General features: G+C 33.4%; 1 protein-coding gene across 1 annotated transcript in view; it reads right to left on the bottom strand.

Moving 5' to 3' along the window:
- Positions 1-26,171, bottom strand: part of LOC118186240 (nose resistant to fluoxetine protein 6-like) — a 90,054-nt gene that overhangs the window by 44,345 nt on the left and 19,538 nt on the right. Inside the window, exons 2-8 of the mRNA XM_085824253.1 lie at positions 25,037-25,266; positions 18,422-18,536; positions 16,426-16,513; positions 13,937-14,022; positions 10,752-10,922; positions 10,056-10,149; positions 3,007-3,090 (exon numbers count right to left, since the gene is read on the bottom strand). Coding sequence (XP_085680379.1) covers positions 3,007-3,090; positions 10,056-10,149; positions 10,752-10,922; positions 13,937-14,022; positions 16,426-16,513; positions 18,422-18,536; positions 25,037-25,266 — 868 coding nt within the window. The remainder of the gene's footprint in view (positions 1-3,006; positions 3,091-10,055; positions 10,150-10,751; positions 10,923-13,936; positions 14,023-16,425; positions 16,514-18,421; positions 18,537-25,036; positions 25,267-26,171) is intronic.

The following is a 26,171-nucleotide window of genomic DNA, read 5'->3' as shown; positions in this document are numbered from 1 at the left end:
TGTGGCCTTCCCGATCCCCAGACCTCAATCGATGCGATGTCCGGCTTTGGGGGCATTATAAACACTTGATAAGTCATGATAATAAGTCTAGGACTTTTCGACGTCGCCATTTCACCGTGGCCGTTTCGCTGTCGGGATGTTTCGCCGTCGAAACATATTTTTCTTTACATGATTGTATTTTATCTTGTCATATTATACTCGTATTAAATTTATTTAGTTTAATATTTCTGTTTACCTTTTACATTTGTATACTTAAAAAAGGTTGCTTTTAAATTATATAGATATTTACAAGCATGAGATATAAAGAAATTACACATAGTTAGTTGGAAAATTATGTCGGTATCAAAGAGAATTGGGGCTAAACTTCTGATATAACAGATGTTATATTACCGATTTTAAAATTATGCGGGTACAATATTTGTATGATTCGTCAAAATTTCTTAAAATTTTAATCGGCTAGTTCAAAGAAATCACTCATACAAGCAGGAAATTGACATTTTTATGAAATCTGAATTGAAAATGAAATTACTTTGGAATCTTGTCAGGACATTACCCTTTTAAAATTAACATGTCATGCGTAACGATGTATTTGTATAAAATTGTACACAGAAAATTTTTTAATAAAATCTTTATTATATTAAATTAAATTACTAAACTAAACAAACTTATCAAACTAAATCATCTTAATATAATACGACAAGATATAATACATTCGTGTAAAGAAAAATATGTCTTGACGGTGAAACATCCTGACGGCAAAACAGCCCGACGGCGAAACGGCCACGGCGAAATAATCCCATTCTCATGACAATTGAGTAACTTTATCTGATCTTGTGTAGTAGTTTATGAATATGTAAATTCATTAGCTCAATTAAATTAGATCAATTAAATGCTTTTTATATGAAAAATAATTGTTTAAATTAATTACTTCCCATTAGGGTAGCACAAAACTTTCAGTTGAAGACAAAAATGCATGAGGTATTATCATTGATAACAAATGATGTCATACTAAATTTGAAAACTGCTTTAATCCACAAAACTACGTAATTTAATTGCACGTAATATGGAAGACAAAAGCATTGCCAAATCATTCATTAAAAGTAAATTGCTCAATCTTAAATATAAAACATGTTTAAAGCCATTAATTTCCTGTTTTATTTTGATGCCTATTGAAATATAAAGTTAATGTAAATAAAAAGAGACAGCATGGAAGAAGCATGAGGGAGAGAGCTTTGAAAATGGTTTAATTTACATAATCATATAAATTTATTTTCTAGATTTTATTGCTTAAAAATGCATGAACATTATTATTACTACTTTTTAATTGCACACGGATTAATTATGATTTTAAGTTAACCGTAGACTAGATATGAAATTAGAAAAATTTCACATTTTTCAAAATGCTTCTAATAAAAAATAACCTTCATATTATTATCTGAGAAGACTGAAAATCAGAAATGTTAAGTACCTTATTCAATTTTTATTCTTTTACTTCCTTGTACGAAGTAAAAAGGAAGTATTGTAATCGCGAAAAATTTCAGGCAGCCTATTTCAACGAAAATATCCATTTTGACCTCTTTCGAATGCAATTTAACGATGAAATTGCGTGATATCTGTACGTAAGGACAGAATAAAAAACTTTTTTCCTCCAAAAAATTATAAAACTACTTTAAAATGAATTCTGAAGAGAATTTTTCGCGACGTCTGTACGAACGTATGTACGTACCTACGTACGTATCTCGCATAACTCAAAAACGAGTAGCCTCAGAACGTTGAAATTTTGTATATAGGACACCTATAACATGTAGATGTGCACCTCGTATTTTGGTTGAAATCGGCCTCGCCAAACGTATATAATATATTTATATATATATATATCCACTCTGTTACCCGGCTCAGTGATCTCAGTTTCTTTACTCTTATATGTTTGTAAATTGTACATGTTTTGCTTTAAAAATGATTGAATTATGTTGTTCTTATCTTCCGGTTGAGGATTTTATGCCTCTAGTAAATCTGTATGCAATATTTTTAGAATTATCAACAATTTTAAAGTTGTTTAAGTGCCCCTAAGCCTAATAATTGGTTTTGATGGCGGCCAATGCTTGTTTACATTTGAAACCAAGGATGTTAGAACCTCCTTGTTTGAAACAGCAGAGTAGTGGATTTGTTGCCAATTTAGAGAAACGTAGTTTCGCAACAACAAAGGTAACGCCTTCATTTATTATTGCGAATTAAATCATGCTTAATCCTTTCTGGAATTTTTTCGAGGAAATAAGTGTTTAAGATTTACGTCGTAATTTTTGATACAGATATTTTGAGTTTTTATGTATTTTTGACTTGCTGCGAAGTGAGAACTGAATTAATTGAACTCAATCGTCTGTGGAAAACAGTTTCTTTTTTGTTTTGTTTGCTTAATTTCTTTTAAACATCGTTATAGCTTTATTACTTTAACTTTTTATTCTTTTATACATCATTATAGTATTTGAATAGAACATGTGGGAATGATTCGATAATTCTTTAAATGATATGAATTTTGCGCATTCTGAGTTATAATATGAACGAAATATAATACCGTTAAGTGAACCTAGCGCCGGAGTGCCGTTATGGTAAACAATTAAAGTGAATTTTAAAGAATGCATTTATTCTATTGTGGTTTATGCGATGCCGGCGAAGTAGGTTTAATTCAATCCAATAAGTTTAAACGAAATGTAAGAAAAAATACGTATAATTTAATATTCCGTACAAGGAAGTCATGTGGTGTACACATCAGATTTTTTTAAACTGTGAAGGGGATTTGAGAAATAAAAGCTATTTCTAGTGTAATTTTTATATATTGTGTTTCTATTAAGGTTTTACGTTATAGGTTTGTTTTCTTTGGCCTTTTTCATCAAAACTCTCAATAACACCTTTTTTAACATTTAAAATAAAAATAGTTTTTATAATTCTCATTTCAATTTCAATTAAGAATCAATAAAGTGTTTGAAGCATTACTTCGAAAACTCTTACCTCCAAATCCTGTGTAATATGTAATAACCTATGTTGATGGTTCGCTGACCCTTTGAAGCTAAGATATAAGAAAGCAGTAAACCTCTAAAAAGGAAGCAAAATATTTTACTTTTCTGATACATATTCTGAGGCGATAATTAAATTCTAAACTCTAAAATATAAATGAATTTTGGTTTCGAATTATACACTCCAAAACATTAAATAAAAAATGCTAATGTATGCAAATGACTTTCGCATCCGATGAACTATGCACATTATTATGATTTATGAATAAAATGTTTCCCAATTAATGTTACAACAATATTTAAATACTATTCAACATTATCCTGCAGATATACAATATATGAAATCATTTGACCTTACAAAGAATAGGAAAATGTAGGTACGTTTTTATCGGTAACGGATACTTAGTTGATAGCAGTTAGCCAAGAGGACATTTAGCCGGCACGGACAGTTAGCTGACAGGACATTTAGCTACCATGAACTGGACATTTAGAGAAAACGAACATTTAGCCAGCAGAATATTTAGTAGACACGAACATTTAGCGGACTGAACACTTAGCAGACAGGGTATTTAACCTACACAAGCATTTAGTCTAACCGATATAGAGTACGATATAGCGTTTAACCGATATAGCGTACACATGTGCACCCCAACCCTCTAAAAATTCAATAATATTTTAGTAAAATTTGTCCTTATTTATCTGCAAAAAAGGCTGTTTCCAGGTTACACATCGAGAAGGCTTATGGAACAAGTACCACATTTATTTATTTTATTTTATGCTAAAGAGAACACAGATTTTCAAATTAGACAGGAAAGCAACGTTATTTTGGCGTAAATTTTGAAATCAGTTTCAAGAGCAATCAGACATAAGTCCCGAGATATAGGTCCCTATTTTAGAACGGGGAAAGGGAATTTCAGCAGTCGGAGAAGCGTAACGGTATCGGAGGAGATTTTATAAGGAAAGAAATACGACAAGTCAAATGTAAATAAATGTAACGAGATCTGCTTAGGGAAATAGTGATGAAATGTGAAAAAGCAAAGTTATCAGAAATTTGAAAAAGTTGAAAAATTAATATCATTAACCAAAGAAGAAAAATAATTCCTTAATGAGAAATGGCTAAAAAATCCAGTTTAATAACCCAAGAAGCTTTACAGATAATTTTTGTAGATCCAAATTAAAAATTATAATTAAGTTTCCAACTATGATTACCTGCCGTAGTTTTGTTTATTTCTCTTTTTCGAACACATAATTCATGTTCCCTGATGAGAAATTTTAGTGCTCTTTCACTTTGGCCAATATACGTCAAACCATACTGACATGATAAGCTAAAATTCTAAAAGAATTAAAATCAAATCTTTAACCTCTTCGTCGTCCGTACCGCGTATAGCGCGTTCAAGTGAAACTTCCGCAGGGCGGCCGTAATACGCCTCAAGCGTTCTTCTACATTTTAAAACTTTTAAACGTTTAAAACGCTTTCTAAATGTTTACTTGTTTGAGTTTTTATTTTTGTTTGTTCTAATACCTCCTAGAGGGTAGCACTAATCAGGCATTCTATTTCTAATTAAATTTGCCCCGGGTTTTATGAATATACGCGCCATTTTACATAAGATGCAAGACAATGAGAGATGGCTTCAACGTCTACTCAGCAGAGAAAGAGAAAAAATGAGGTTGGGAATTGGAAAGACAAGAAGGGTATACGTTTGATGAGTACAGTCCATAATAACTCGATGATTGATGTTGGAGCACGGAAAAGAACTGTAAAAAAACCAATAATTGTAAAAGATTACAACACCAAAATGGGAGGAGTGGACCGCCTGGATCAGATGTTATCAAATCATCCTGCTGTTAGAAATAAGCAGAGATGTTATTATTTTTCCATTATGATTCATTTCCTTATAATTTTACATACTATTCATTGACATTCATCCACTACGAAAGTCATGTATGGAAAGTTATGTTGTACAGAGAAAACAACATTACACGCTACGAAAAACAGACGGCTGCTGGGGGGGGAAATTTTCGCGGACGGAAGAAAGGACGGCGAAAGGGTTAAAAGTTTGGTTGGTTTGGTTTATTAGATTACGGCAAAGCACTCGAGGGCTATCTGCCGTAAGGGAGGGATGCCTTCGTGGAGGACTTTTTAAGGGAAACTGGCTCAAAGGGTTAAAAGAATTTAAAAAAGAACTTTAATGACGGTTGCAGAAATGACCTGAAAATTAAATTTGTGGATACTGTTAGCAATTCTGCAACTGAAAGAGAGATGAAATGAGATGATGGTAAGATTGTTAGGTTGGTTTTTTACAGTCGAAGATCTTTTATAACGGCCAGAGAAACATTTTTGAAAGGCTTCATTACTTTCCGTGGCAGAGAAAATTTTATCTTAGCGGAAATTGATTTCAAATAATTATTTTCTCAGAAAGCAAGTATTCTGAAATGGAAGTTTTGGTAACACTATGTATGTAACAGTAAAAAAGAGATATTTTCTAGTTGCCAGAGGGACATTATTTTGCACAGACGAATAAACACAGTAAACGATTTACGGTAAACAATATCAGATCCAGACAAGAGTTATGATCAATATATGTAAATTCAGAAGTCGTATCGCCAATTTCCTTTACTTTAAAATGAAATCCTTCTAGCAAATGGTGCCCACATTTGGGAGATCAAAATATGCCTATGTGAACCTTAAGCCGATGTAATGAAATGTAATGATTCTGTGGCGTTGTGCAAATATGTTTCTAAGTAATGAATTATAAAACTTTCAATGAAATATAAGGCCAGCATTAACCATGATCAATTAAATGAAATACGAAACTTTTTTCTAAGAATAAAAAATACAGCGAATAGTATACAAGAAATTATTAGGGAATATTATGAAATACGATGTTAAACACGAAAGAATTTCAAATGATATTTATGAATATTTTACAGGAAACGAGTAGTTCTCATTTTACTTTACTGCTGTATCCGTTACGTTTTGTTATTAAAAGAAAAAAAGTCGTTAAAAAAATAAATCGCTTCATTTTGTAGCTACCAGCCTTCTAACAAACCGAAAATATATTAGTTGTAAAAATATAAAAATTGTATTTCATTGATATATTGCATTGCCATTTTACTGGCACATATTGGACAAATTGAAATATCGTTGAGATTTCTCGTTGGGGAAAACGAATCATATCTTTGAGAAGAGAAATAAAAAAATGTAGCTAATAACAGTTGGACACATAATCATAATTTTGACTAAAAACATTATCCTTAAAGCTTTTAAAGTTAGAAAACTGGATGTCTTTGAACTCTTTCACATTAGAAAAATGTGCTGATTATGTTAATTTCGCAGTGCTTTCAAAATTCTAATATCTTAGCGTTTTCGCGTTTCATTATTACTTTCCTCAATAGATCACGTTATTATTATTATTATTATTATTATTATTATTATTATTATTATTATTATTATTATTTTGTTTGTTTTCTCTAATTATTTCATGCAAAATCTTTTCTCTCTTCCGACACCTGAAATTTTATTTTCCCCGTCTGAAATAATCTGATTACTCTCAAAAGTCATTTCAAAATCTACTCCAAAATAAACTTACTTTTCGGTCCAGTTTTAAAATTTATAGTCTCTTCAGCATTAAATAAAGACAAAAATGCGGGACTTTCTATAAATCTTCTCTCTGTATACGCTGAAAACAACTTTTTGTCAAGTAAATATGCATAAATTTTATTAAAGCATTGTCGTATATTTTTTCTTTTCCTTCCTGCATTAATGTGTTGTCATCTAAACGTGTCGTCGGCTAAATGTATTGTCTGTTAAACATGTTGTCGTCTATATGTCCTATCACCTAACTGCTGCCAGCTACATGTACTATTGGCTAACTGTTGTAGTCTGAGTGTCATGGGCGCCATTTTTATTACATTGAATCGTGAGCATTATATGCACAAACATTATTTAAATTTTTGTATAGGAATAAACCAAAGCTGATGGTTAAGGTTACGTTTCATACAGCAAATCACACGAGGGATTTATATATAAATATATATATATATATATATATATATATATAGGTGTATACATATGTAACATAAAATAACTCATATTAATGTTACATATAGAATAACTACGAAATCCATCTATGCAGCCAGTCCGTTCACTTGATTCCAGATCGCATCGATTTGGAGGTAGAAAAGTTAAAATCTCATATTATGATAAATGTCTTATTTTTTCTTCTTTTTAGGCTTGAATTATGGTTTAATAAACAATAAAAATATATCTCTGATAAACTTGAACCTTTGATTGGTCAAATCCATTTTATAACTGCAAGAGAACGTTAGCTAGTCCATAAATATTGTTGTAACATTAGCTGGCAAATATTTTGAATACATAGCACACAATATGTGGTTTAAATACACGGTATAAAAATTTGATGATCTTTATGGAATTTTATTACAAAAGAGTCATAATGGTTTTATTTGCGGCATACGTACCCTTGCATGAAACTTTTATTGGTATTTTGAACAACTAAATACTCAAATTCAAGAAAAAATGCTCAATAAATAAATAAATAAAAACTTATATTCGCAAATTTAAAATTAATGAATACAAATAGATCTTTCCATTACACATACACCTCATAGCTTTTAACATGTCATCCGTTTAGTATGACAAATAAAAACGCACAATTAGTTTTCAATCGCTCAATCAATCATTATATACATATGTAGTACATGTGGAACTTTACCATGGGCAAGTAATTGCTTCCATTATTATTGACACCCACATTTTAATAACAAATAAAATATTTGCAAGATATATACATATAACATTAAAGACGTTTTATCATCTTACAGCAGCATCATACGTCTTATTTGCTTCTTGCAATTCTAAGTAGAGTTTGCTCTCTTTACGCGCAGATAACCGTTAAACTGGACTGGCGCGAGAGCAAAATACTTAGAGCATGGGGTTACATATTTTAAAACTTCACAAACATACACACACATACATGTATGTATATATACACTAATGTTTGTGAAAACTGCAACACCATGAAGGAATTATGCAAATTGAACTAAGCATATAGGAAATATGAAGTGAAGTAAGACATGCAAACTATTAGAATTACAAAGCATGCTGATACAATGATGCATCTTTGGAAGAAATGGACAGAGCGGAACCAAACAAGGCGAAATCCTGGCAGTGAGGCACGCAATAGCACAACGGCACGGAACGACAGACACCTCATCCGCATGGCTGTGACAGATCGTACAGCGTTCTCTTGTGTATTAGCACAGCGTTGGAGCACCGCTACAGGTGCTGTCTAGATCCACGATGTCTGCTGCAGCATGAACTGCGTGCAAAGGTTCTTTAACGCAGGATTACCCTGTCACTGAATCACAGACGCCACCGACTACACTGGGCACGACAAAACAGTGCGAGGCGTGGCCAATGAATCTCTCTACAATCTGGAGTAATCTGGATGGAAGAATATGCGTCGAACGTTACAGAGGGGAATAAATATCCAGCGTGTTATCCAGCGTCATACCGCACAAACGCCTGACATCACGGTATGGGGAGCTATTGGCTATAATTATCGATCCCATCTAGTGCAAATTGCGGGCAACCTCAACGGTGATCGCTACATAAACAATCGAGAAGGAATACATAAAGAATCGAATGAGGATAGAGAGGTCCTCCCCCATTTTTAGACGCATCTCCGGCGCTGTATTTCAGCAGAATAATGCTCGTCCCCATGTTTCTAAGATTGAACAAGCTTTCTTTAGGGCGCAACAGGTTTCGCTTCTTTCATGGTCTGCATATTCACCGGATATGTCGCCCATTCAGCATGTCTGGTATTTCATCGGTCGGCGACTCTTTCTATGGGGCACACACTAAGTCTGAACTTCAGCATAAAGTCTAAGCCATATGGATATGGAATGCCATTCTAAAGGATTATATTCAGAATTTGTATGATTCAATGCCACAACGTGTACAAGCTCTCATCGCTCAGTGTTACGGACACACGAAGTACTGATTTTGATATATACATATTTTTTTGTCTTGTAAATTTAATAGTTTCAGAGATATAGTAAAGAAAGAAAGAAGACGATATTACATGTCTGTAGTTGATTGGTCTACAAAATTTAATCTTTTTATTAATTTATTTCTTTAGGCCTCATCAAATTAAAATTCTTTGTGTGATAAGGCGTACTTTTGGGCGAGGTGGTGAGTGTCATACAGCAATATATATTGCATGAATAGTGTGATTTGTAGCATGGGTATATTTAGCCAACACAGAATAAAGTGAGACAAATTATCAATGTTCTTGTAACCGTGATGCAATCGAGCAAAATGTAGCACGAATTCGGCAGCATAATGTATACCAAATTCCAAAAAATGCATAGCATGGGAATCATTGATGATGGAATGCCTCCTATTATTTCATTTACACATTGCATTAGCCAGTCTAAAGCTGTAAATATTGGATGCGCGCCATTTTTTGCGTTGTATTTCGGAGTTTGTGGGTTGATTGTTACATGACATACTTTACGTCTTTTCGCCAATGAAAAGTTTCATGCCGATTCCCGTCAAGCTTTCCTTGTGAGCAGTCAAACTTTTACTTTCACAGGTACTTGACTCTATACTAATGAAGTAAGGATAAAAAATTAATTGGTGTTGCGTATTCTGAAAGGAGTATTCTGCCTTAGTTTATTTTTAAACTTTAGTGTTACCAGTACATGACTTATTTCCACTGTAGACTAGAACAAATGAGAAAATTCTGGCGATAGTTTGTTTTGCAAAACCAGTCATCTATCTAATTTGTCATACAGCCGAGAGATTAAGATTTCAGAAATCAATGTCTTTAATGTACATTTCAGTAACTTTAATTGAAAAGTAAATAACATTAACTACGAGTACAGTAAAGAAATTCAAATTATTAGATGAGTTTTGTATGCAAAAATGAATAGCTAAATGTTATATTAATTATTTACTAATTACAAACATTCTGAATAGCAAAGTCAAGAATAAAAATATATGTTAACAGCACTCACCCAATAAAAAAGAATGTTTCAACAGCATAAGTCCCATTTATTATTGCTTGGAAAGCGAAACTTTTTCCATAATCTTCAATTTTAGTCAAACCATCTGAAAGGGATGCAAAATGATGTAATTTCAGAAACATCACTTTCACAAGATTTTATTAAATGAATATGTAATTTTGAAAAATATTATAGTGATGATCATTTCTTATGTTCTTATTGCAATTAGGGAGTTATACAAATGTTTTATTCTCCTGAAGATATTGGTATAATTTTTATAAAATAAAATTCTAACATTTTAAAAAAAAAGCTCTATTTTGAGAACTGAATTCAACTTTACTATTCACAAAAGTGCTAATTGGTTTCTCAATCCTAGCTACATATAGATAATTACTCATATCTCACATGATTGTCAATTTCATAAATAAAGTAATTCTGTGTTTTAACTAATAGAACTCATTGAAAAATTCATTTATTCTGTAAAGCAATCACATCAGTTTAAAATCTTAATTTATTTGAGTTCTGGTTTGTCTGAGTAAAATGTTTGATATTTTACTTAATGATATATCGAAATAAACTAAAATTATTCATAATCGGATGCTTAAAACAAAAATTACATTAATTAAATTTAATTTACGAAAGCGTTTTTATTAGTTACATAGATGATAGGTACTAACCTACTGAACATGATACATGATAGGTACTAACCTACTGAAGGAAAATATAGAAGGAAATAAGTGTGCGTTAACAGAATCCACGCTATAGTGAGGAATCGAATTCCATGTAAGGAGCCTAAAACTCCAGAGTTGTTGTCTGTCTGCAGCAATTTTTTTACGTTTCGATGATAGGAAAAGGCCATCAGAACTTGAGCTCCTCGATCTAGAAATATAAGTAGAAAAATCAGCTTTTAACATTGCGAGAATTAGCACTAGAAATAAGTTCTGAGATTTTCTAATTGTATCATTTTTCTAATGTTCTCTAGCTGAGTTGATTCATATCTTTATTATTCACGCCATTTTTATTATGATTTTTTTTATCTGAAATGTTTCAGATTTTAAATGACGTCCAAAAACCTGTTTTTTTACCGTTTCGTGTGTTACATTTATTTATTTATTATCATGCTCTTTGCACTTAAACCATAAAATTCAATTCAACAGCAATGCCACAAAATAATTTTAAAATGAGCCTGTCTTTAGAATTTCCCATACACAGTTCCGCGCGCTGGAGATAAAAAGGTTCTTTTCCCTCCCGTAGAGTGTTGCCATTGCTCGCTTTTAAATCGTTGAGTTTGTTAATGAAAAATTCGTTAAAGTTTTACAAAATATGAAACCGATCATAAAACAAATTCCAAATTTCAAATTTAGTCTTCCAGATGCCCATATTCGCAATAGAATTACGTCATTGGATGGCTCTAGGTACCGTTGTTTTACCACAATGCAAGAAACATACATACATTTATGCAGATATTTCATTATTTAATTTAATGAAATATAATATAAGGGCGATAGTATTTGGTGGCAACATTTTGAAAAGCGAAACGGACAATCAGAGTGATTCAACGCAAAATCGCAAAACGAAAACAATAGTCCTTCGGGGATAAAGCCCCTTTGGACTAAAAATTGAAAGCTTTGAAGTGTTATATTACGTCCAAAGGGGCATGACAGTCTTGCAGGCTGGAAATAAAAATGTTTTTTCCCCAAAGTGTTGCCATTGCTCTTTTTGAAATCATTCAGTTTTTAATCAAAATTCGTTAAACGTTTACAAAATAGAAAATACACAATAAAAAATTCGAAATTAAAAAATCGGGGTTCATTTGTCCATATCCAGGTGGAGGAATCTATTTTGGAATGGTTCTAGGGACCGTTGGTTTTCCACAATAAGAAAAACATGCGTACATTCATGCAAATTCTTCATTATTTAATTTCTTTAAATATAATGCAGAATGATAATATTTGGTGGCAACAATTTGAAATGTGATTCAGACTTTTATAGTGAATCAACGCAAAATCCCGTTTTGAGAATAACAGCCCTTCTGGACTAACATTTCTGAAAGGTTTCAGGTTTTAACTGTAGCGCAAAAGGGATTGTTAAAATATTTTATGGTTTCGCTGAGCTCGTAGTCTACCAATCTGCTGTTACACTCACTCTTACTAACCCTTTTTAAGGTGGGATGGGAGACTTTTTAGCTTTATTATTAAGCATAATTTTCTTCGCACTCATGCCATATGCAATTCAACACCAAAATTACAAAATTTTAAAAGCAGCTTATCATTCTACGTTTAGAATTTCCGATCGCGCGCTAAGATTTGGCAGACATTTTTATAGGCTTTTCTGAGTTTACCACACCAATGATCAGTTCTCTTACTAAGATGGTTTATAAAACGTTTTTTTCTTTTTATTATTAACGTTCTGTGTTTACTTTATTTATTAAAAATCAAGGGTAATGTGGCTTATGCCATGCAAAATTCTATTCAACAGCAGAATCACAAAATATTTAAAACAGTATACTTTTTGGATTTCCGGTAGACAGACTCGCCCACTGGAGATAAAAATGTTTTTTCCCGGACAGTGTTGCCATTGCTCTCTTTGAAATGTTGAGTTTGTTAATCGAAAATTCGTTAAAGTTTTGCAAACCATGAAACTGGTAGTAAAACAAATTCGAAATTTCAAATCCGGGTGCCCTTGTTCGGGTAGAGGACTACGTTATTCAAAATTTGATGGCTGTATGTACCGTTGTATTCTCACAATGCAAGAAACATGCAGACATTCATGTAGCAACGGTTGTTTTCCTTAAGTATAACTGATCGATTAAGACTGCAGCAGAAGGATTCTTCAAACATAACGTATTAAATTACATCAAAAACTCCTAATTAAAGAAAATTATTTTTTCTATTATTTCATAATTTCTCGAATGTCTTTTTCAGGGTAAATAACATATGTTTTAAGAATGTTATCTGTTAGGTTACCGGCGGCTAAGTCTGCCATTTTAGACAACAAGTGAAAACGCTTCATATCACCCAACTGTAAATCTTGCAACAGCTGCTTGATTTTAACTGTCTCGGATTCTTCATAAACAGAAATTAATTTTTGCTTAAAGATTTGTATTTGTCCGTCGCCGGTGGACTCAAAATTATTTCACGAGCTGATTGCAGTACCTCTGATTCGAACGCGGCGATCGCTGTATAAAACTGAGTTTTGTCGGCAGTAATGTGACTCAATTTAAACTGTGCATGCAGTTGAATGAACCATAACGATGGGTCTCGGCGACAAAAAGGTGGTGGCTTAACTTCCACTCAGCGCCAATTGTAAAACAGCATCGTTGTCAATCGTTTTAGATCAATCAAATATGCACAACGCAGAAAAATAATCAATATGTATATAGTGACACAGTTTCTTGGTACTTTAAATCAGAAAAATTGGCAGCTCAAATTCAGCATACATATATTCTCTAAAATTATGACAGAAATATTTTGACTCACCGGAATGCGGCACAACGCTTGAAATCACAAGTGAAATGTCTTACTTGCATCTCATCGCACTGGATAACTTATTGTTGCTCAGAATTTTGACACACAAACTCCCTATTTGTGCAACATTGCAGGTTGCTATTCGTAATAAATCCGGGTCACCAACTATGGTGGTACAACCTTTTGAGACAGATAATTACACACTGCTTTTAATATAATAATTTAATTTGTATAATAAGCTGTTTTGAACAATAATAAATAAAGCGTAGCTGGACAAGCAACAAATCGTTAATCATATCAATCTTCTTCGAATCTATATTAACAGTAGAATAAACATTATTTTGTTTTTCGTTGCTATGAGTTGCCAGACTAGCAGTGTTGAGTTGTAGTAGGCAGTTCACCTCAATACAATAGAAAAATACTCACGAGTAAAAATCACTTTCATCTTAGAAGAATAAGCATCCATAAATGTGCCAACGAACACAAGACTTCCGAAAATGACGCAAATAACTCTGAAATAAAAAGTATTAAAATAACTATTACAGAATTAAAAATGTATGTTAAAAATTTATTGAAAATGTGATGATAATATAAATCTATAAACAATACCATCTATGCATGTTAAATTTTATTAAATCAAAAAATAATTCTTTACGGTTTGTGAGAAATGCTCTTACATGTAAAAGGTTTATATCGTAAGTTGCAAATAAATCAATGTATATAATGTATAAAAGAAATTACCTGAATAGCACTGGGAAACAATGAAGATGGTAAAATATATGCTCCTTTTCCTGATCTCCAACGTTTCTACAAATCTTGTGCCGAAGACGTTAACGGAGAAGTTTTTACTTTTAAATCCATATTTTCTACCTTTCTTAATAAGAATACGTTGACAAGTGATTTAAAGTACTTTCTGAGCTAATCCCATTAGATTTGTCTTCTTCCCGTTGTTTTGCCCATGTATTTCACGGAAGAATGGTTGGCAGAGCCTCAAGGAGGTTGGACTTCTACTTTCAGCCCAATTTTGAAAGACAACATCCCGAAGAGCGGTTCGAAGGTCTCCCACTCTACTTCCCTTCCACTAAACCACACGAAAGGACATCCGGCTCGCCATATATTAGAGTGCCCCCATGACTCAAAGACATTTACAGACATCCATGCCTTCTCTAGGATTCTAATTTGGGCTCTTTGGTACCGCAGTAGGCTCCATTAACCACTATACCACTCGGGCGGCAACACATACCTATACCTCATATACCTATTAGTAAATGTTCCAGGCGTTAGATAACACTTTGGGCAACCTGTATTGAAATACACATTTTTTTTTAATTCTGTGCTTAGAACCGCCCAAATTGTATAGCGGTTAAAGGAGCCTACTGCGATATCGAAGGGCCCAGGTTTGAATACAGGAAAAGGCATGGCTGTAATGTCCGCCGCATCCATAGGAGGAAACGGTGACGCACCTATTAAATGCTTTCACCATTTCTGGCTTTAGTTCTGGCTAAGCCCATGTCGGCTAAATGGCCACCAATGGGAAAACAATTTCAGTTCTCGAAATGCGGTTAAGTAACGAAGGTGTAAAATTTAGACTAATAATTCCTACTGTTAAATAATTTGTTAATAATGTAAATAAAGAGCAGATATTTGTGAAGCAAGATCACTTACATAGGGCGATTCGCTACCAGACCGACAAACTTGCAGAGTGTGTAGGGGGTACAGAGACTACTCGGAACCACATAGGAATTCAGGGTCACAAATGCCGTAGTTGCGATTTATGGTGCAGAGGATCAGAGGAAAAGAACAGAAACATCAGCACATTAATGGGACAGAAAATTTATTGAAAGGTTATACTACAACAGGTGGTCGACAATACTACCAGAAGTCTTCTGGCAGTCTTGAAGACAGCGCTGCATGGAATTCCTTACATTCTGATAGATTCCGGACATGCCACATATCCTCCCGGCAGCTACAGATATTCGAGCGATGAGGTCTTCAACTGAAGGAACGGGCGTCTCGTACACCAAACACTTTATGTGACCCCAGAGGAAGAAGTCCATCCATTATAGATCCGGTGTAGGTCCATGTGTTACCAGCGTGAAGGCGCTTCTTTTTATTATACGATTAACATTCGCCGACACCTCGACATATCCTATGGACAGCGGTGGATAGGTCGTGGTGGCCCGGTTCATTGGCTTGCCGGATCAACGGACCTATCATGCACGGTCTACATGAAGAGTTTGGTGTACAAGATGCCTGTTCCTTCAGTTGAAGACTTCGTTGCTAGAATATCTGTAGCTTCCAGGAGGATACCTGACATGCTAGGAATCTTGTCGAAAGTACGGAATTCCACGCAGTGCTGCTCTCAGGTCTGTCAGACGATTTCTGGTCGTAATTTCGAACACATGTTGTAGCATAAGCTTTCAATAAAATGTTTTCCGTCCCATTAATGTGTTGCTGTTTCTATTCTTTTTCTCTGATTCTTTGCATCATAGCTGGCAACTACGGCATTTTGCGACCCTGCATTCCCATGTGATTCCGAGTTGTCTCTGTAGCCTCTATACACCCGGAAAGTTTGTCGGTCTGGTAGCGAATCACCCTGTATATAGAATAAATAGATCAAAAGAACCTTTCTAAGAAAAAGTCCAAAATCATCGTTACAACAAGAAGATTCCAGAAGTATGCATCACTGACATGTTATGTCGTTCTGAACCTTTAATTTTTATTAAAGCTGTAGAGTCATATTTATTTCGGAACCGGAAACAAAAAATCAGAATTACTTTCTTCCAATTCGAATTCAGTACATCAATAGAAGTTTACATAATTATGTTTGAATTAGTTTTAAATTCATATCTGACATTTTATAATATGTTACTTAAGTTACTTAATTAAAACAGTAGAGGCAAAAGAAAACTTACATTGAGATAATTTCTGCTTTGTTTAACTTCAACTTTTCTTTCATTTGGCATCTTGAAACGGATGTATCAAAGTAGATAAAATCGCTTACTGAAAAAATATAAAAAATAACAAATATTACAAGAGCTATGTTTGAATCTCCACTTTAACTGGAATTATGTAATTATTGTTTTCTTGATATTTTAATGTATAGGGGATTTTTAATATAATTTTAAGATGTTTGAAATTAAACGAAACATAATAAGTATATTTAAATATCGTGATAACGGGAAAAAGAGAATACAATAATACAGACACTCATAGTTTTTAGTCTGAAATTATTTATCTGTTTGGATATGTCGATATTAGTGTTTCGATTTGTATTTGATTTGGGTTCGATTTGCGTTTCGATATTTGTCAAAAGCACTAATTATCAAATGTATTCGATAATAAAATAGTAAAAGAATAATGGTTATTTTTTTTAAAGATGAAGTAACGTTAAAAATGTTTGTAGTCTAAATAATATCAGTTTAAAATATTATTTTTTAGATAGTAAGAATATTACCCGTGATATTTGTATCTATTATACAGTTAGTTTGAAACATACAGCTGTTTCTTACTATACAATTTTTTTCTTATTTAACAGTGTGAATAACGTCAAATAATAAACTTTTTAAAATTATTTTTAAGAAAAACTGAAACTCTGGGTATATTAAAATTTGCGGGAGAATAAATTAAAAGACAAAAACTAACTCTCCCCAACACTATGACCTATTACGCTTTCCTCTTTTCCACGGGTTATCTTTCTATTGTTTGGAAAGGCAATTTAAAATATTTTTAGGAGTTTTGTGCATAGTTACATGATTTTAGTGAAATTATATGAGAAACTGTTAGAGTTTTCTTCTTACATTACACAGAAAAGTGCAAAAATTTCACATATAAAAGAACTGAGTACGGGTTCACAATAGAAATTCACACAGGTCCGATGACAGATTGATAAAATTTATTTTATTAAAAGAAACTTTTCAGAGTTCTTGAATTTTCCACAGAAACACTCATATAGGTGTTCACAGTATCACATAGTATTATCAGTAGTTACATTTCAAACTACTATGAAAGTTAAACACAACGTAACGCAAAGCGCATCTAAAGAGAAAGCTAACCTGGAGATATCTCAGTACTCCCAACTCACGCTGAACTAAAAATTAACAACAGCACTTGAGAGCAGATGCTCTCTCCGGCCTTATATAGTTTTCACCTAGCCGCTGAGATATTTCTAGTATCTCCCGCTTCTCCAGATTATTAGAAGGCAATATGAGCGTTGAATTACGGTTACAGTTAATACAGTGATCAGTTACATTTATTCAGTTACAATACCTATTTTGGTAATACAGGAACCGAATTGTAATAACGGACCAAAATATTGCCAAATGTTGGCCAAGTTTGGCGAATTTTGCGGTTTCTCGCCAAAACCGTTGCCATCTTGGCGATATCTCGCCAAATTATCGAGATACCCATTTACTGAATGTTAAGTAGATTTTTCCCCTACATGCTTGTGGGCGTTTTCGTGGTTTTCCCCATGTGTAACGTGTATACGAGCCAGTTTCCCTTAGAAAGTCCTCCACGAAAGGCATCCCTCCCTTTAGGCAGATAGCCCTCGTGTGCTTTGCCATAATTAAATACATCAACCCCTACATGCTTACTTTTCCAGCATAGCTTCTTTCTCTCAACTTTTAATGCTACATTAAACAGAAAAATATAACAGCTTCACATATAATTTCACAAAAATCATGTATCTATGTATAAAATTCCTAACAATATTTCTAAAAATCTGACAGATGTTAATTAATGAAGATTGTATTATCTTTCTTGCATATTTAGAAAGTAATATTCCTTTCTCTCAACTTAATGCATCTGCATAACTACAGAAATTCAGAAACAAAAACGTAACTCGAGACATTTTAAAACTTGTTCAACTGATACATTTTCTACAAAGAAAAAAAAAGATAAACTTATTACCTAGTTTTGTAAGTTTCTCAATATCTTCTACTTCACATCCAGAGGGAACACAAATACCGAGTTGCATTGGAAATACTTTGAAAATCGTAGCATGTTTTGCAAATTCACTGATAATCTGCAACAATAAATTTTTAAGTACACCTTTCAACAATAAAATTCACGAGATTTATACATCAAGTATATAAAGAAAACTTCAGGAAAAAATTACAGAAACATAGACAAAATTATAAAATGGACAAAAGAAATGGCAAAAGCAATTGTACTTGTTTAAACATCTATAAGAGCAAAAGGAATTTCAGTCAGCACGGGCTGTACGAATTCATAAATGTGATTATAAAAAGTGAAAGGAATGTAAAAAATGCTTCAATTATACTAAGGGCACTAATCTATTATATTTACTACACACACATATACATAAGCATAATCTGCAGGATCCAATATTTGTTTTCTGGTTTCTTTTAGAAGAATCTTCTTCTTACAAATTTCTGAGCTACTAACTATACTTTACCTGAATATAGGCACGCCTTAATTTCTGGCGCATGAAAAGTGCACTTTATAGGAGTATCTTATAATCTAGCAAACTAATGGTACTTTTCCGTTTTGCCGGTGCAGGCGATAAAGTCGCTAATAATGGTACAACTGGTGCCAAACGCAATATCCTCGCTGGTAACCTTTTACGCCTCATTTTCAAAACAAGTCGCCGCCATTTCTTATCAGAGTGATTCTCTCGTTCAATATTGGCATACAATTACATAGAATTTTTACAAGATAGTTAAATTTTATGCCCTAAGGCCATTTGCGGTAATTAAGTGAATTAGGATGTAATCACACTGCTAACTCGAAGGCGAAAATATACTCGTAGATAAACACAAATTCAAGGGTTAAATTCATCCATTCTAACGAGAATGGACTAACGAAGTAAAGCACTGCGGTTTTACGTAATTTCTGAGTAAGCTGTTCGTACGAATTGAAATAATTCTTTCATTTAAACCTGTATTCCAAATTAAGCTTTAACTTGAAATTAATGTAGATAATTACTAAGAGAATCAGATTTTTGTAGCGTAATTTACCTGAGATGAGATCGCTTGGGGCCACGTGATACGAACCGTCGAATCAGGATTTTGAACCATGATAGCATAATAAATTCTTAAATTAATGTTTTTTACAAATTTATTGTCTTTATTTATTTGCTTTTTACAAAATTATAAACGATATTAAAATGTTTATTCCTTCAAAATAAAAAATTCTTAGAACTAACATTTGTTAATGTTTTTTATGTGCATACGTATGTCGTCGCCAATAAAGTCTGCTTGGCGAGATTTGCGCTGGCGAAACGGAAAAGTACCAAACTAATTCCTACTGCAACAAACAGAGGAATCTTTAACAAAAATATTTCATTCACACCTAAGATATATCGTTTGCTTTCAATCTTATAAATGTGTCCAAAAAATAAATTTCTTTGTACATTGTTTAAATTACTTTTCTCCCAAACGGGCGCCTGAAATTTTAACTCAATCTTATTATGTCCACAAGGATTAATAAATGTAGCATGTTACATAATAAGCACATTAAATTGCCTTCAATAACGACATGCTTACAGCAGTCATTCTATGATGCTTGAAAACTTAAATTTATCTAACAAAATTAGTAAAATGAAGACTTTACGTCCTTCTGAAGGAAAATTTAGAAGATTAAAAAATTGAGATCAAGTTATTGTTGAAAATCAATATTGCCTGTTGCAAAGTATCCTAATGGAAGCAAGATTTAAGAAATAAAACTTTTGAGAATTTCATACCTCACATCACTTGTAGATATTTACTTTTATGACAGTACAAGTAGAAGAGAGATGAATAGTCAGACATCAGCTTGCTCAATTTTATATTTTCTTCGCATTATTTTCTTGACTGAATACCTACCGACGTAGTCATATGCGGCTGTTTTGCAAGGTTCCAGTCTTCGAAACCAGACCCAGGATAACTCCTTTAATTGTTCATTCATTACACTTTTTGAATTCAGACGTCTTTCGGCAGATGCATAGTAGTTTTACAAATGGATGCATAAACATTAATTAACTATGCAGGATGTTTTCAGCAACTGATAATAAAATAAACTGTCTTAATTTGATAACCGTGTTTAACCTTGATAACCATAATATGTGATAACCTTGATAACCGTGAATAAACATGGATATTGTTTATTGTGTAACCTTGAAAACCGTGAATAAACATGGATATTGTTTATTGTGTAACCTTGAAAACCGTGATAACTGTAATATCCATGATAACCTTGATAACGGTGAATAAACCTTGATAATCGTGTTTATTACGCAATTACAAATCTCTAGTAAATATGACATCGACTGTATGCTGATTCTCTATGATATACGCGAAATTTCGCTGCTCAACGAATTACGTAGATCAAGCAATAAAAAAAAATAAAGCTAAGTCCCTTTATATGTCTGATATATGCTATATGCATGATACGTACACACACATACACTATATATGTGAGAAAATAAAAAATATGTAAAAGATTAAATTAGCAACGTGAATTTCCGTTCTCAATTCTAAAAATAGAAACCCCTCTCTGCACTGCGACATTTCGAGACCATTCTATGTCATATGATTCTTAGGTAATTATGATGATGTAAATGGAACTAAAACTCAACCAACCAATAGTAATTTTAGAGCAATATTAACTGTCCAATCAGAATGTATTGAGAACCAAAACTAACTCAGTCTTAATAAGATTTCACCCTGAAAAAATGCTCTTACCATGCTTTGGCCTAGCTAGACTGCTCTCTGTCTGCTGTTGCTTTCTTGCTACAAAGTTATCAGAAATGTAAGTCTTTTAGATTAGGCACATTTAATGTGCCGACTTGTGTGTAGCCGTAACATGTTCAAAATAAAACTGAAGATTTAATCTGCCTTCGCCTCCAATTTCCTAGTCATTATGGATCAACAATTCTACGCCATCTAAATTCCTGCTCCTGAACATATATATATATATATATATATATATATATATATATATGTTCAGGAGCAGGAATATATATGTATATATATATATATAATAGCACCAATATATCTGCCAATTTTTCCAGCAGCTTTAATTACACCATAGCAGCGAAACAAATTTACAGAGATGCAAATCAAATTTGTAAAAAAATGTCCGTAATGATGGTATTTTCTGCGTCTGCCATGGTTATAAAGCTCCATTTTCACACTGGGGTTTATCTAAGCTAACGGAGTCAGTTCCATGTGTCAACTAGCTTCGATATACGTGCAGTGCAGGATTTTCAGCTAGCTCCACTATGAAGAAAAATTGGTTTTGGAGCTGCGTTGGCTATGCCAGATGTGTCGGTTAGCTAAGATAAAAAGCAGTGTGAACGGCCTTTAATAGGTGACGGAGAATCAGAGTTCGGTTCTGGAGAAGGTACCCGAAAACCGGCTACCACAGCCAAGGAAGGCAGGAGGCGCGCAAGTTGCCCATTTCCAGAAAGTGAAGGGGACGAAAATAACTACCGTATTTGACGGCATATAAGACGCACTTTGTTTCCTAAATTTGGTCTCAAAGTTACCTGCGTCTTATACGGGAAGGATACGGGTTAACGTTCAATACTGAATGCTATTTTTAGCCCGGATAAAGGTCTAGACATACATAACTTTTTCTACGTCTGCCATAATTATTTTGCGTATGCGTGAAATATCTGTCGCCAAAAAGCGCCAAAGCTCGAAGCTGATGTCGAAGTTCGAACAGGTTCGACAGTCACATTACGTCTATGGAGCCTTTCCTTCTTTACATAGACTTTTCCTTGAATCTGTGTTTTTTATTGTTTCTGCTTTATTTTTTATTATGTTTGATTGTTTGCAGTTCATTCATTTATTCATTATTGAAATTTACATAGCATGTTCAAAATAGCTTGCCGTTTGTTAATTTTCCTTAATAAAAATATGTTTGGTAATTGCATTCAATGATTGTTTATTTTGCTTTTACGAAACGTGAGAACTAAAAGAAACCGCATTTTATGTTATTGTGGTACCGCGCTGTCGCGCGTACTATTGAAACTTTTTTTCCTTATGTGTGGCCTTCTAAATAAGGGTGCGTCTTATATGCCAGTGCGTCTTATATGCCGTCAAATACGGTATATGGGACTCTTTTGAGATCCGTAATTGTAATGAGTACACTCTAAATAATTTAACGAGATCAAATGGACAGCAAGTCTGGTGCCAGCAGCAGCCGTGGCTCCAGACTTGCTATTCATCCCGTATATTAAATTGTTGTTTGCTGTTAAAAAGCTAATAGTTGGATCTCAGTTCCAAACAGGTGGTCCGCGTACCGGTGGTTATTGCCTCTTTTGAACAGCCAGCCGGGTTCTTTTCATGATCTTCACCGGTTATTTTGGACTTTGAACAAAATTAGAGTGCTCAAAGCAGGCTTGACGCCTGTATAATAATATACAGAATAATGGAATAGGATCTGAGTTCAGATTTGTTTTGTTGATTTTCGAAATACGAGGTAATGATTAAAAGGGACAGACGGGGGTATTCATATTGCGACGATAGAAGGGGAATTCTGGGAAGCCGGAATTCTGGAAGTCATTTTACAATTTAATTCTCGATGTTATAAGTTTGACACTTAACTAGGGATACCCATCACTTATAAATCTATCTAACCAAGTCAATGTAAGCACATATATGTATAGTTTCATTGCAGAAAACCTTGTCATGAAGCACATATGTCGCCTGAGTATGGTATTATTCAGATTTAAAAAGATGTATTGTTTTTGAAAATAAAGATGAAAATTTCTTATTTAACATCATTCTTTAAGACGAAAGCTTTTATGCGATTACAGTAGTTAAGGATAATCATTATGTATTAAATTAATTGTTCGATATGAATCACAAAATCATAATGATTCTAAGTTCGCATAGCATATATGTATAGCATTTCTCATAGCATAGATATGGATAGGCATAGGGAGAAGAAATTTGGAATATATGTTTTCCGAACGACGAAAGTCTGCACTTCAAAGCTTCTCCCTGCCCTCTAATTTCGATTTAGATGTTTTTTAACAATATAGCAAATTTTTTTTACTAACTTTCTGCTCTTATCTGTGCTTATGAATTAACTAAAAATCTATTTCACTGTTTGCACCATCGGATATAGCAGGAAAAAAAATCTTTTAAATGAAATTCATACTGACATTTTTATCAAAATTTACTTATTTTTGAAATTTCCTCTTTCCGCCCCCAAGCGTTCTCACGTGTATTATTTCGAAATTCCAACATCCAGAAATCTGTCTGTTATAAAGGTTGAAATTTTCATAGGTTGTAAAAGAAACTCTTTGACATCTTTTAAAAGAAGAAACAAAAAATATTAATTAAGCGATTTTCTAGAATTTGTTTAAGAATATTTCAATGAGATTTTAAGTAAAAAGGTTTCAGTGTGATTTTATGGGAAAGTTCTCAGATTTCGCTGGCCATTGCATGATATTCCTTCGAGCAGAGTTCCGAAGTTATGATACCATCATACATCACAATGATTTTGTTTCCTTCCATCTAGTTTTCTCTAATATTGACTTAACTTGTTTGTTAATTTTTTCCTTTGCTAGTAAGAAAGTTTATAACGAAATTAAGCTTGTCGTAGACGTCTTCTGTTAGAAGTTTTCCTATTTGATACATTTATATAGTATAATTTTCTTAATATTTCGTTTCTTAAAAGTTAATTTCCTTACTTTTTTGATGATACATTAGGTTATTTCGGAGCAGAAGAGATGAAAAATGAGCAGTGCCCTCGCCGGGACTCGAACCACGGACCTCTCAAATACGTGTCGAGTGTGCTGACAACTACACTACGAAGCCATGCTAAGAAGGGGAGAGAAATACCTTATATTCTTCCACTTTTAAAGGGCGACTTAGGATTAGGGGACACACTCCTGGTCGTAAAGAATCATCATCCACCAACGTTTTTAGTTCGGGCGCCACTGCAGAGACATTAGGTTATTTCGAAGCAGAAGAGATGAAAAATGAGCAATGCTCTCTCCGGAACTTGAATGAACCACAGACCTCTGGAATACGCGTCGAGTGTGCTGACTACTCTACCATGAAGGCATGCTAAGGTGGCGGGAGAAATACCTTATAAAATAATATTATGTTCTTTTTTGGAACTTTTAGAATACAAACATCCAAAAATTTATCTGTAATAAAGTTTTAAAATTTTCATAGGGTATGAAAGAAACTCTTCGCCATTTTTTAAAGTAAGACTGATTAAATGATACAAACAATTTTCTACAATATGATTTTTTGATTTTTAACTTTATAAGACTTTCAATTTCTTTGACCTTGCTTTGATGATTTCAAACTGATCCGCTACTACAGTCATCAATATATGTGAATAATTGTGATATTTGATGATTTGATCACTTTGCTGTAAGAAGATTCTTACGCAGTGTTTAAATTCGATCTCCAATTGAACATGAACATTTCTTTAAAATTCTGAACAAATGAAACGAGGGAGTTAAATTGCAACCGAAATTGCAAGTTCTTGCATTGATTTTTGAATACAAAGTGTACGGCAATTCTGGTATAATTTAAAGAGATATTTAGTACTTACCGTTCCCTTTTGCGAAATGTTCCTTAACATGTATGGGATTTCTCCTAATTTGAAGTTTCCATTACTGGAAGGCAAAGGTGGTCTGAATTTGATGCTACAATATTGACCACTCATGAGAACAACTCCGTGGTTATTCTTCACCGTAGTGTCTACACACTCGTCGTATGACCCAAAGTTAGTTAGAGTTCCAATCAGCATCCCATCGATTATTTTTCCACTGGAATCCAGAACTAGATAAGAAATGTGCTTTAGTTTTTGCAAGAAGTATAGTAAAACAGCATGTCGAAAACATGACTTTAGAAATTATGTGACTAGAAGAAGATTTAGAAATAATTGTTATGTAAACAATCCATTGCTGAATGAGAAATACTTCCGGAATTATAATCAATTTAAATTAGCATTCAAATTGCAGTAAAATTTCATCCAAGTCTACACATCCCCTCAGATTTAAACCTTAAAGTCTAATGTAACTAATAATTGTCAATTCCGTACTATACGAAGAGTTCATTAAACACCAGGAATATTTTGGATTATAGTTACATACGTTAAAAATATGATACGTCAGTATTAAGTGAAACTAGGAAACAAAACTTAATAAGGCACTAATATACCTCAGATTTTAAATTATAGGTATCAGCTTACTTTCTATTTAACTGCAGTTCAAAAAATTCCATTTAACCCAATCCAAGCCTTTCTCGATAAAGAACTGAAGATTAGTCAGTAGAACAGATGTGACAAAAGGAACAATACGTAAAGCTGAAACATCAACAGTAGCTGGGGTATTGAAATATGAACACAAGATATTAGATATTTACTGGTCAGTAAGCTGGATTCAAGTTTAACAACTGTAATTTTGCAGAGCTAACGTACTGTCAGGGCTCTTCCGAAGGAAAATTTAATAGAATTCTTAAATGAGGACTGAAAAGTCCTTAGACTGTCAGGACTTGTGTTTTTCTTGATTTGCGTTGGAAACATGAATGGTCCTGAATAGGAAGAGGGAGCTTACTCAAGCTATGTTCAAGAAGGTGTGAAGTAGACAACACAAGCATGAAGGGTATACGAAACCCTTTATTTTCAATCTTTTACAAGATCTTCCGAGTTTCGGAATACAGAGACCAACCACTTGTGGTCTGAA

The sequence above is a fragment of the Stegodyphus dumicola genome, chromosome 9 (genome assembly GCF_044657685.1).
Source record: "Stegodyphus dumicola isolate Sdum_Otavi_A_Nest chromosome 9, ASM4465768v1".
Lineage (NCBI taxonomy): Eukaryota > Metazoa > Arthropoda > Arachnida > Araneae > Eresidae > Stegodyphus > Stegodyphus dumicola.
The sequence above is the reverse complement of the archived record's forward strand: the minus strand, read 5'-3'. Positions and strand labels throughout refer to the sequence as shown.